We start from the raw sequence: 13,500 nt of genomic DNA on the forward strand, positions 1-13,500 counted from the left end.
ACGCAGATAACAGCGAGAATGAGGTGGTTCTTTCACCTCATCGTTAGGTTTGCCATCTCTTAGAAGTCTGCTGACAGAGTGTTCCTTGCAGGGCCGTGTCCACGAGGATAGCTGCAGGAATGTGGTGGTTCCTTGTCCTCATCATTCTCTTAGAAGTCTGCTGACAGAGTGTTCCTTGTAGAGCCGTGTCCACGATAATAGCTGCAGGAATGTGGTGGTTCCTTGTCCTCATCATTCTCTTAGAAGTCTGCTGACAGAGTGTTCCTTGTAGGGCCGTGTCCACGAGGATAGCTGCAGGAATGTGGTGGTTCCTTGTCCTCATCATTCTCTTAGAAGTCTGCTGACAGAGTGTTCCTTGTAGGGCCGTGTCCACGAAGATGGCTGCAGGAATGTGGTGGTTCCTTGTCCTCATCATTCTCTTAGAAGTCTGCTGACAGAGTGTTCCTTGTAGGGCCGTGTCCACGAGGATGGCTGCAGGAATGTGGTGGTTCCTTGTCCTCATCATTCTCTTAGAAGTCTGCTGACAGAGTGTTCCTTGTAGGGCCGTGTCCACGAGGATTGCTGCAGGAATGTGGTGGTTCCTTGTCCTCATCATTCTCTTAGAAGTCTGCTGACAGAGTGTTACTTGCAGGGCCGTGTCCACGAGGATGGCTGCAGGAATGTGGTGGTTCCTTGTCCTCATCATTCTCTTAGAAGTCTGCTGACAGAGTGTTCCTTGTAGGGCCGTGTCCACGAGGATGGCTGCAGGAATGTGGTGGTTCCTTGTCCTCATCATTCTCTTAGAAGTCTGCTGACAGAGTGTTTCTTGCAGGGCCGTATCCACGAGGATAACTGCAGGAATGTGGTGGTTCCTTGTCCTCATCATTCTCTTAGAAGTCTGCTGACAGAGTGTTACTTGCAGGGCCGTGTCCACGAGGATGGCTGCAGGAATGTGGTGGTTCCTTGTCCTCATCATTCTCTTAGAAGTCTGCTGACAGAGTGTTCCTTGTCGGGCCGTGTCCACGAGGATGGCTGCAGGAATGTGGTGGTTCCTTGTCCTCATCATTCTCTTAGAAGTCTGCTGACAGAGTGTTCCTTGTCGGGCCGTGTCCACGAGGATGGCTGCAGGAATGTGGTGGTTCCTTGTCCTCATCATTCTCTTAGAAGTCTGCTGACAGAGTGTTCCTTGCAGGGCCGTGTCCACGAGGATGGCTGCAGGAATGTGGTGGTTCCTTGTCCTCATCATTCTCTTAGAAGTCTGCTGACAGAGTGTTCCTTGCAGGGCCGTGTCCACGAGGATGGCTGCAGGAATGTGGTGGTTCCTTGTCCTCATCATTCTCTTAGAAGTCTGCTGACAGAGTGTTCCTTGTAGGGCCGTGTCCACGAGGATGGCTGCAGGAATGTGGTGGTTCTTCGCCCTCATCATCACCTCCTCCTACACAGCCAACCTTGCTGCCTTCCTCACCAACAGCAGGATGGACGACACCATCGGGAGTGTGGAGGACCTCGCTGCTCAAACCAAAGTCAAATTTGGATCCTTGAGAGGAGGTGCCACTGCTCAGTTCTTTGAAGTAAGTCAAGTAGTTCTTTTAATTAGAACAATTAAGTTGGCTGCCACCCCAAATCAAAGCCACATTTATATAGCAAGCAATGTTTCTTTGATTTTATGTTATTTAATTTGAATTTACATGAAGAATTTAATTTTTTTTAATTAAATAAATGTGTAAAACTAAAATTATTTTTGGGAAATTATTACATGTGTATGTGAAAGTTTGATTAAATTTTAAAAAAAATTTACAACGTGAATGTGCTATAAACTATATTCCAATATCTCAATGTGTCTTTATTATGAAAATACTGTACAGTAATTACCTGTTTCAATGATTGTTGTTCCTGGTGAAAAATGTCTGAAAGTACACAAACACTCACACTGTTAATGCGAAAGCTAAATTTGATAGCAATCTAAGATATGTTATTTACGTCATTGCACAAACACACCTTCTATAACAGTCAAGCATTGCGCATCTAATATCTTTCTCTCCGTGTCACTAAATTGAGGTCATTTCACTAAGTCTTTCAAAGGCGTATTACTAAATAGCTTAAAAATTCCTGGTAAATATGATGCAAAAATAATAGTTTAACGTTTTACAAAACTGTTTAGTTCTTGTGCTGTGGTATTAGCTAATCGCTTAAATCCAACAACAATTTGTTCACAACAGTCAATTTACATTACTGTGACTTTAAACTAAAAACGATGTTTTTAAATTTTAATTATCAAACCACTCAGAATGTATATGCTTGTTTCTACTAACTTTCTGCAGGCTTAAATCTTGTGTGACAAATACAGTACTATAAATAACTGATGCGCACACAAAGTCATGTGGAAGTTCCTGAAGAACACCTCAACTGCTCTGTTGCGTGCAGCGAGCAACCCGGGCAACCCACCGTGGTACACCTGCAGTTACTCGCGCACCGAGTACACTCGCGATCAGCTCACTCGTTCACCCCTTAGCGCCCGAGTACAACCGCCACAGGAGATGTTGTGTTTCTTTGTAACGCCTTCAAGTGTCCAAGCAAAATTACAACTTAAAGCATTATATCGAAGTATTTAACAGACAACATTAATGTGTATTTTAATGACACGTTATAATTATATATTCAAGGGTAACTCCTCAATCTGACCGCGCTTTTCCGGCATGCCCAATCCTTATGGCATGCATGCCATAATTATGGTGCGTGGGGGCGAAATTATGGTATGAAAAAGTCTATCCGGAAAAATGATGGTACGAATTATGTATTCCTGGGGAAAAATTTATGGTACGCATAGTGGTGTGGTTTGAAAAATTATCGTATGTGGTGATACATAGAAGGGGAGTGAAGGGAAGAGTATGTTTCGAGAATGATGATAGAAAGTGGGTGTGTAAACAAATGTATATTATATTCACTAAGCGGTCAGTAGTTATAGTCATTAGCCAAGTGTTCGCCTCCCCGTTCCTGTAAAGAAACTTAGTGTGTGTAACTCATGAAAGAGGGTGTCAAGTCTCGATGTCTGGTAGACTCGTCATGAAGTAATAAATAGTGTGTGCAAGAGTACCGGAGGATGACGAGTTGCCTCTTGGTCTCTCGTGGACTCGTGGTCGAGACATCTCTGAAAAATAACTATGTTTGTGTCATTAACAATAGGCTACTGTGTTAACCTGAAAACTAAGGAAAACATTCTATGAAATAAAAATACATCAATATACTCTTGTGATCAAAAGTAACGAAAATATTTTGTTCAATTCATGAAACACAGTATACATGAAGATACTTATGTTCTTCCAGAATTACAAATGCAGTTGTGCTCGAAGAGTGTAGCAAATAACAGAAGTGCTTATAAAAATGCATCAGAGGCCAATTTCTCCACCCTGCTCTTTGATCCACGATAAAATTACCTAGTACATGAATTATCTGTGGATTATTCTTCTAAACATTGCACCAACACATACTGGGACTGCAGTAACTATAGTTCATGCATTTCCAATCTACGACAACAGGTAGCAGTAGTGTCGAAGAAATGTTAGGTGCAATTCTATTGGTGGGCTGAAAAAAACAATATCGGTTAAGATCTATTATGTCTCGGAGAAGAAACGGTTGATGCGATAACCACAAGATGGCGGCACATATAGTCGCTGTCTTATCTTATATTTTATGATATTATTCCCAATTCCATCTCAGTTTTTGAAATATTTTCCCAGATTACTATTTTTTCATTCTGGGTGCTTGGTAAATGTCTAATCTGTATACCAATGCCTTAATGTTTTCTCCAAAGTTGATAGTTTGATTGAAGTGATGTCAATAGCGCCACCGCGAGCTTCACTGAGGCGACGAGACACGCCAGGGCAAAGGATGGAAGTTGCCAGACCTCTCTCTATGACCGTGGCTACGACGGCCTGGTAATAAATACTACTGTACTCTAGCGGATAAAAATACATTCATATGGTGGTAGCGACCTCTTGCAGACAAATGGAAATTTGCGGATCCATCGTACAGGTAGCAAAATGGACATTTCTTAATATTAGTGGCCGGGACCAGTCCGATTGTAAACATCAATGAGTAAAGACTTGTCACAGTTTTTAATCGAATGATCTCACCGGGTACGAACCGAGTACTCCAAGCTCCTGACAAATGTGTTTTTATAAATATGTCATTATAATTGTAATTTTATGTAGCCTATTTTTAATTGTTTTCCAAAAATGATACATAAATTACATGTTTACTCTCGTCGGGCATCGAACTTAGGATGGGGACTAAGTAATTAAATATAGTAGATAAATAGTTTTTGTATTTTTTGGAATATTTTCGGAATTTTTTTGTCAAAATTTGAAAATTAGAGTGTTATGGTAATGGACAAGGGCTTCTGAGAAAAATGGCTCCTCTCTGAGTAAAATGGCCAATCCGGAATTATTGAGACTTTTTCGGCTGAATTTTTTTCCTAAAAACTGGAATTTCGAGTCATTATTTTGAATTTTGAATCAGTTTTGGCCAATTTTCGGCACATTATGAAGGTCAAAGAGTAGGACAAGGTCATCTAAGTTTGCCATCGGAACCACAGCACCACAGCCTGAAGCCTGGTGCCGAACATGCTTTAATATACTACTAATGGTTTTTATACCATTTGATTGTCTTAAGGCCAGTGGTGCCATAAGAGTTCAGCCATGATGTCAGGTCTGATCATCGTTCGACCACATGTTCTGTTGCACCACTGACTGAGAGCGCTGGGCTGGCAACTTGTAACTGCGATGGGAACTGCCTCTCGTGTCGGTTCATAGCAGTGATCTCCAGCATATATGGCCGGCATTTTCACGGATGGAAATATTAGAGCATTATTTTTTAAAATTGCAGATTTTATATAACATACGTATTAAATATTTATTTATTCTAGTGGTGCAACCTCTTTTCATGTGAAATACCCATATTTTAAATATATGAAATGCTTGTAATTTTAGTAAAATGTTAAAATATTTTATTTCATGATTATTTTACATAATAAATAAGAGTTTTTTAAAGTCAAACTTATTCATATATCCTACTGTTTCGTTTAAATTAAAGTATGTGTTTTCAGTTGTTATTAAAATTGGAAATATAAGACACAAATATATTTGCTGTATCTTGTGATAATCTCAGTAACCATTTGTTCGTCGAGTCACAATCGATTGTAGCGACTCACATGTCATTTCCGCCCACTAATAGAAATGCATCTAACATTCCTTCGACACTGCTGCTAGCTGTTGTCGTAGATTGGAACTGAGCAAGCTAAGCTCTTGCAGCGCCAGTATGTGTTGGCGCATACATAGAAAATTATTTGGTGATCGCGGATCGAAGAGGAAAATGGTGCAACTGGCCACTACTGGTGCTGCAAAGAAAACTAATTTGCATGTCAGCTTTTTCGACATGACTCAAGTTTTTGTCATATGCAATAACTGATCATGGCTTCTTGACATTTTCTCCTGTAGCTCGAGCTTACTTGCCTGCCTCTACCCATTGATGTGTGCTCTATGCTCTATGCACCACATCCCCCTTGCTACGACGTTTCTCTGCGAGTTGTTTCCAGTGTGGAACACTGAGAATTCCCCTTTCTTCCGGTTTTTTTTGCGAAAAATTAGGCATATTTTTACATTTGCCCTTGGCGTCCCTCACACACCCATTTGGTTAGAAAGAATAAATTTAAATTACCTTAGACTCCACTACTAGTTTACAGTTAACAATAAGTGTCCTTGGTCGAGGTAAGTTTCTAAAAGTGTTGTTACAACAAAGCCAGAAATACCAAGGACGTAAATCCTCTGTGTTCGTTTTCCGTTCCAGTATAGACATGAAAAACTTAAAATAAACCCTGTCACACAATTACAAAAAGTAACAACTTCACACCAAACCTACGGCACTTGGAGGGAATATACTGTTTAAACACGAAACGCACTTTCCATACCATTGTAATCCCATCAGTACATACATATTTCTGCGGTCGCAATAAAGTTGTGAATGTTATTCTAATCTGTGCTTGTTTTGCACAGTCGATCTGCAGTCGCCTGGTGTAAGGATCACAGAAATGCAAAAGGCAAAGCAAAAGTAAAAATCAATTCTGCGAAGATATTTTACTGAATACAGGCTAGGACAAAATGGGGTCGGTAGATGAATGATCCTTTACGCGTCTAATTTACTGTTTAGGTCAACAATATTACTACCGAAAGGAAAGTGTATAGTTCCGAAACTGTTGGGTTGACCCACTCATTTAGTTTCAATTTTTTTACCTCAAATCTGTCTGTTATTAATGAATGATATTTGTAAGACTCGACTACAATATGTTCAACAGATCACTGTTAAACTTCAGTTTGAACACACCAAATCACATAGGTTGTATGATAAAACAAAGTTGTCTGCAAGTCCTAAATTTGTGTTATCAAATAGTAATTAATGTGGGTGAAAACTATATATTTTTTCCCACATAAACATGTCCTGATCATGAATGGTTGGGTGGTGAAAGTCCTTCTCGATGTTGCCAGCAACGCCAACGTCTGCTTCATTTTCAGGTTTAGAGGCTCATTCAAAAATTTCAACTACATTTTCACTTATATAACTACTAACATCCCTCCTAGATTCCCAATTTGAAATTATTTTATTTGATTCCTTGTCAGGTATTAGTTCGTGTTTGCGCAGCACAGCGGGTGAGCATGGAACACAGCCAGGTCTGGGGCATATGCACCCATGTGCAACACCGCGAGACCACAGTCTCCATCTGTCGTAGCAACAGTACAGAATAACAGTCGTGTGCCACGCTTGGCAAACGTTTATTTACGGCCACGCTAATTAATGTCAAGTTAAAGACGTATATTTATATACATACTTTGACAGGTAATTAAAAATGCTGGTCAATATAGAGATGCCATCACTCGAAATGCACCACTTATCGTCTCCTGCCAACAATGCCGCCTTGATCACTCCTGTACTGACGTGATCTGGAGAATGGAAATTATGATTTTCTCAAACTGAGCGATGAGCGATCTAGATTCTGCTCAAACAGGAGCGACCAGAGTATAGCGTACTTCACTCGCTTCGCCATGCGCGGACACACCACCCATAGTCGTGTATGAAGACCAACATACTCCGTGATGGTTTGACTACCAGCCTATGCCTTCATCACCCCTGTTTTCCCTTATTAATGCAAATTATCTGGCGCATATTTTCAAGGGTCAAACTGGGAAGCCAAAATGGGGAGAATAGAAGCATACGAAGTGGTAAAGAAGAGAATCGGTATCAGAATGGAGGAGGTGCAGAGCCCAAGGAGAGAATTTAACCTGCGTGTTGTAGTATATATGATTGGTAGTAAACTTTGTAGAAAGGAAGTCAGCATAAAACTTAAGAAATATATCGTTTAATTGCAGAAATAAGTGATAAACAGAAATTTTTAAAAGTATTTTGCTGATAATAATGACACAAAACTGTACTTAATAAATTTCTTATACATATAACATACCTACATAAGAATTATACCCTGCACTTCCTGAATTCTGTTTTATTATGCCCAATATACAACATATTTAAATAACATCGCAATATTATTACTTTAGTTTGTTGCTATCATGGAATTAAAGTTTTAACTTTCATTTTTAAACGAATATTGATGTTACAGTTCTACTGTGTTTCAAAAAATTGTAAATTGGTTTGATACTGCCAGGTTAAGGTGCAGATCTTGTTATTGTATGGGATTTTTTTATAAATGTACATTTTATTAATTTTAAAGTATTATAAGTAGTCAGACGATCGCAATGAATGATCAAAACCACTTACTACCCACAATACAACTCTATAGTGTGTTAATGTCTTATTTATTTATTTGTTAAGGCATCAAACTACACTGTGTATCAGAGGATATCAGCAATGATGAAGCAGACCAAGCCTGATGTATTCACCAGCTCCAACCAGGAGGGAGTTGATAGAGTGGTCAAAGAAAGGGGGAAGTATGCTTTCTTCATGGAGTCTATTAGTATAGAGTATGAGACAGAACGCAACTGCGAACTTATGCCGATCAATGGTCTTCTGGACAGCAAGGGATATGGCATCGCTCTTCCATTCAGTAAGTACAAAGTCTCGTATAGTATATAGTTCAGATGCAGGAGAGTTTACTGCCATTGATTATACATCTGGAATGAAGCTCATCAATGCCGCCTTACTTTCAAAATTACCATTCTGATCTTGTATACCAGTTTCTTTTTAACACAAAACTCCACTTCTCATATCTATTTCTTTATATTCGGATATTCAGCCAACAACTATTATCTCATTTTCATAGGATTCACAGAGATAAACTATTTCAGAAAGTCACTCGCTTGCATATGTCAGCTGGCCACATGCAACTCCTATCCATTTAAACTTTTTCATTACTCTAGCTCATTTCCATAGTACCGTATTGGTCCGAATATAAGGCGACCATTTTTACATAAACGAGAGATGCAAAAATTGGAAGTCGCCTTATTTTCGCACCCAAGACGTCAGAACCGCAAACATTAGTTCCAAGCTGAAAGCTACAGTAGAAACATTGTTTAACAAAACGTTCACGATTTTTTATATTAACTAAAACTTTGTTACCTCACACGGGGAAAAACGATAAATCCACCTAATATTGCAGTAATTCACAATTGTTTGAAGTAGAAAATTAAAATATTTGTTCTTGAGTAAAAACGTGAATGTTGAAGCATCTCAAAATGGCAACCTTTTATTTCACAATTCATATTTGTACTTTGTGTACAATCGCGTGTTAACATTTACGGTAATTTATCTTCAGATTTTTAATGGAAATATTTGTACTAAAATATCACAGTTATTTTCAGAACGATTGTTTACGTTTACAAACATTTCGGATGTAATGTTTGGAAATTCACGGCTGCCAACTGTCTTTCCACAATATTTCTTTGTTGTAAAACGAACATTGCCGAACACGCACGAAGACGCCATATTAACAGGAATTTGGTACGTTGCTTCAAAAGCTATTTTAATAATCCACTCTTTATTTATGTAAAAACCTTTCATAATTATAATAGATTATTCTTTCAAATTCATAGAACAGACTCTCTCTGTCAGAGAGTAATATGGACAAATATACGCGGTCACGTAACCGAAGTTATTCATGGCCGTAAGCTTCATCATGTCAGCTAACCACTTGTTTTGTTCCGGCAAGATGCATTCTTTGTTTGCTTTTTTTACGTTTAACACACTACTAAATAGTAATACGCCTTGTTCTGTGGTAATACGTAGCTTAAGTCAAACGGATAGTTAAATGCTGTATTTTAAGAGTGATTAATAGCCATTGTAAAAATTTTAAATTCGTAGATACAGTAAACTGTGAAAAATGAACAATCACACATCGGTGGAACGGCGGGGAATGAGCTCTAGACAAATAAACAGCTCTGAAGATGACAATTATGCAGCTTCATTAGAGTAAACATACGAAAAAATTTCTAGTGTAATACTTAAAAATGTAAATATTTTCTAATTGTTTTCTTTTGACTTTTAGGGTAGGCCATTCAAACTTATTTTAAATAAGTAATGTGATAAATATAAATTAATTGTTATACATACATGCAAAAACGATTTATCAACACAAAATGTATGTCTAATGAATTTTCACATTAATTTCTACCAAACATTATTTTTACATTTGTTTGGCCTCCTAAAACTGCAGGTCGCCTTATATTCGGGGTCGCCTTATATTCGGGCCAATACGGTAACTGTTCAGAGTGGCGTGTTACAGTCCAATGAAAAAAAACTGTTGTCAAATTGCCTGGGCATGTACGTTAACAGCACATGTTAATGCCCTACATGCATTACTCTTAGGAAACTGCAATCAAGGAAAAAATTCCTTGGGCTGGGGATCCTCACTTTGGTAAAAAAAAAAAAAAAATGCAGTTAATAGTTTTTAAGCACATGACTACTTGGTCACTCCTTACTTTACATCTTTTATTTTGGTTGAAGCATTGATGTGGCTCGTGAGTGGTGGATCATCTTGCAATCCTGTGGATCCACCTCTTGCTGGTCAGAGAAATGTGGGTGACATAGTGACACTGTATATGAAAAAGTCACACAAAGTAAATTATTCCCCTGGCAGAAAAGTCTACAGTCTCACTCACCTCGCCACATGTGTATGTATCTCCCATAGTTATACTTGTGATCGTTGGAGGGAAAACCCGCCTTTGAAACAGGAGAAAATAAATTAGGAGGAGGGAATTGGTGCTGTTATGTGGTGGCATCCTTTAAAAACAGATCAGAGCTGTTATTGTCCTATCCCCCATCTCCACGCTGGTGAATAACACTATAATTGTGTACCACACCACACAATTGCCCAATAGGTATGCCTGTTGTTCTTGTTTAATCCCATATGCCACTCAGGTGCTTCATGTTTCGCCTCACATCACACCTCATTTGCTCATGTAAGCATGGTGGGCATCTGGGAACAGGTGATAAACTTACAGAGGCCCTGTGCGAGCTCAATTGAACAACCCCACATAGTTGGGGCAGAGTAGTAGCCTGTTAAGCCCAAATGTTGGATCAAAGACGTTGACACAGGTGCAGCTACTGTTGAGTTGAGTGGGATTATTCCGAGTACTCTACCTCGCCTACCGTGTGGATGCCCCAGAGAGCCCGCCGACCTACATCTAGTGTCACATTGAGTGCTTCTGCTGCTGCGGCTAAAATATGATGTATGACCGGGTGAAATGTACATATGTACTGTTCCATCCAAAAGAGGCAAAAAACATTACTTTTTAAATAAGCAAAATGAAATTAAAATAAAGAAAGCTATTTGAAACAACACGAAGAAAATATTTTTTAATATTAATTTATAAAGTAAAATTCGTATGATAGTTTTAGCAATTAGCCTGTATTCTTAAAGTTTTTGAAGAATATAAAATAAAAATTTTAAGAAACTGAGTTAATTCATCTAATCCAGTGAAGTTTTTGTGGCATACTTGGTTTAATGAAAGAGAGCTAAAAGTTGGTAGGAGTTGTTATAAATTGGTTACCTTTGATGCGAATAATAAGTGTTGTATGTTATACAGGAAAATATTAAACTGTGGTTCGTATTATTATGAACATTTTAAATTAATGATTATCATTTTCACCATTATTAAAGTATTTATTACTTGTAATGTTTACTGGTGGCTTGATTTCTAGGTAATATAACAATATATACAATTCCACGGGCATCTCACTCACTGACTGACTGATCTTTACAAATTCATTCACACTTCTCGATAACATTTATGTGGGAGAAACAAAAAAAAAGATTTGTTCAGTTAAGGAAGCAAGTTAGACTATTAGACGTCTTCAAACTAACCTGATGGCATCAAAAATTGGATTCGTGTGTTGTTTTGTTGTTAGATTCCCCGTACAGGACATTTGTAAGCGAGGCAATACTGAAGCTGTCGGAGACAGGCAAGATCAAGGACATCAAGGACAAGTGGTGGCTGGTGAAGGATGGCACCGGCTGCAGCGAGGTGAGACTACATCAGTCCACCCACCAGAGTGGAATGGTGTCTAACCACTCACGTGCATTGCACAGTAACACCTGTGCCAGCTCGCCAGACCGTGAAAGGCCAACTCACCTACCAGCAGAGCATAGTAGCTCCCGCCTGAACTGCAATACCCTATGCCTGCACACCCACCTGCTCACCGGCATAGCACAGTGCTTGCCTGCCCACTGGTACAGCTACTGTGATAGGTCAGTGCCCGAATCCCCTCCCGCTGGAAACAATGTTCTTCCTCACACAGCAGAGTACAGTATATCTGAGACACTCAGTGCCCACTGGCCTACCTGCATTACCCAGTGCCCACCAGCAACACACACAGTCCTTACACCTACCAACCAACCACAGTGCCTGCCTACCAGCATTTTATTGTGCCCACCTGCTCACCCATCCACATGGCACAGTACCCACCCATAATAAAGTGTCACACTTCCGACCACCAGTTGCAGTAATATAACATAAAGAAACACATGATAATGTGCTATATTATTGTTCGGTGGAATGCGTGCGGACAAGTGCAATGCTTATGAAACTTTAATTTTGGTAATTTAGACACAACGTTATTTTTATACATATTGATTGTATGAGAATGGTTAGCAAATTTATGAAGATAATCCATGATTTATGAATGGCCTGTTTGATTTTCATCTCAGAATAAACGAAATTTAAAAAAAAAGTAATGATGAGTTTGACGCGAACCCCGCTACCTCTATGAAAATTTACGTGATTTTAGTATTGTACAGAATCTCAGGGTAGGTTCGGCCTTGTGGCTAGAGGTAGTGGTTCGACACTCGGGACGCCTGAAAAGAACAAGATAATACCGGCTGATGTCTGATTAATTTATTACGGCACAGCCCTATACATAGTGCTGCCCGTCCTGGCCGTAACGGTTGTCCCGAATTGAATCGTCACACGCGCGACCACTCACTCAGTGGCAGCTCACGATTTTATTCCCCGGTAAGGTCATACACTTGGACACGATGCGGTGATTACAAAACAAACCCTAACATGACATACTATAATCCTGATTAAAAATTACACTTCACAATTACAAATTACGTAGTACACTGGGCTAAGAACACGTAGGCTCGTAACTCCGGCGACGCTACCTGAATATTAGGCCTGTCCCAGAAATTGACGCGTTAGTATGTTTGAATGTACGTGTTGCCTGCTGGCTGCCCCGTGCGGGCTGAAACTAGATAGCCGGTTGGCTAGGTTATTGCGTGAAGTGCCGAAGTAACATCTCGTAGTTCACACACAGTACTTACATATCACAACGAACGCTCGTCTTGGAGCACTGAATAATTAAGTTAAATACCACTCGGTAAGTCGAGGCCGACCACAGAACTGAAAGAAAAAGGTTAGCGAAAAATTACAACTATTGAAACTACATATCAGAGAAAATAAGAATTGCTGGTTCCGTGTTGCGCGGAGGCTGCCGGCCTCTCTGAGCTCCGGAAGGATACTGCCGCTCTCACCGCGCACGATTCCCCTCCCCCGTCAGCCCTTCCGCAGAAACGTCTGATTTTGGGGGAAACCGAACCGGCCAGGTTCGGGACAAGACGCACGGTGATACATAATTTTGGAGAAAATAAAGTGTTAAATTATGAAAATAATGTCTAATAATATCCTGTGGAACAATACATACATTACATTTGTTGTAGTTCGGCGGAGGGATATGCCACACCCGGCCGGATCCTTCCGCCGACGTAGCACTTGTTACCTGGCGTTTGCCCCGTTTCACTTTCCACACTCCGGTTAGCACACGAGCACATTCGGTGCACACACCTTCGTGAGACGTTAATGAGGCATAGCGGTCTATGCGACATAGAGGAGCATTGGCGGTCGGCGTCAAGTTAATACAATTGTAAGTTAGGCAAATATAATTAATATAGGTAAAATAAAATAATACTTTTAATAAAAAAACTGTATTTAAAACATTTTATCTAACAAAATACTGGCAGGT

General features: G+C 39.7%; 1 protein-coding gene across 6 annotated transcripts in view; it reads left to right on the forward strand.

Annotated features, from left to right (window-relative positions):
• The window catches only part of LOC134533325 (glutamate receptor ionotropic, kainate 2-like), a 406,907-nt gene that overhangs the window by 371,583 nt on the left and 21,824 nt on the right, over window positions 1–13,500 (forward strand). For all 6 annotated transcript variants that reach the window (XM_063370828.1, XM_063370827.1, XM_063370832.1 and 3 more), the window contains 3 exons: window positions 1,352–1,550; window positions 7,858–8,089; window positions 11,389–11,504. In XM_063370828.1, coding sequence (XP_063226898.1) covers window positions 1,352–1,550; window positions 7,858–8,089; window positions 11,389–11,504 — 547 coding nt within the window. The remainder of the gene's footprint in view (window positions 1–1,351; window positions 1,551–7,857; window positions 8,090–11,388; window positions 11,505–13,500) is intronic.

The sequence above is a fragment of the Bacillus rossius genome, chromosome 6 (genome assembly GCF_032445375.1).
Source record: "Bacillus rossius redtenbacheri isolate Brsri chromosome 6, Brsri_v3, whole genome shotgun sequence".
Classification (NCBI taxonomy): domain Eukaryota; kingdom Metazoa; phylum Arthropoda; class Insecta; order Phasmatodea; family Bacillidae; genus Bacillus; species Bacillus rossius.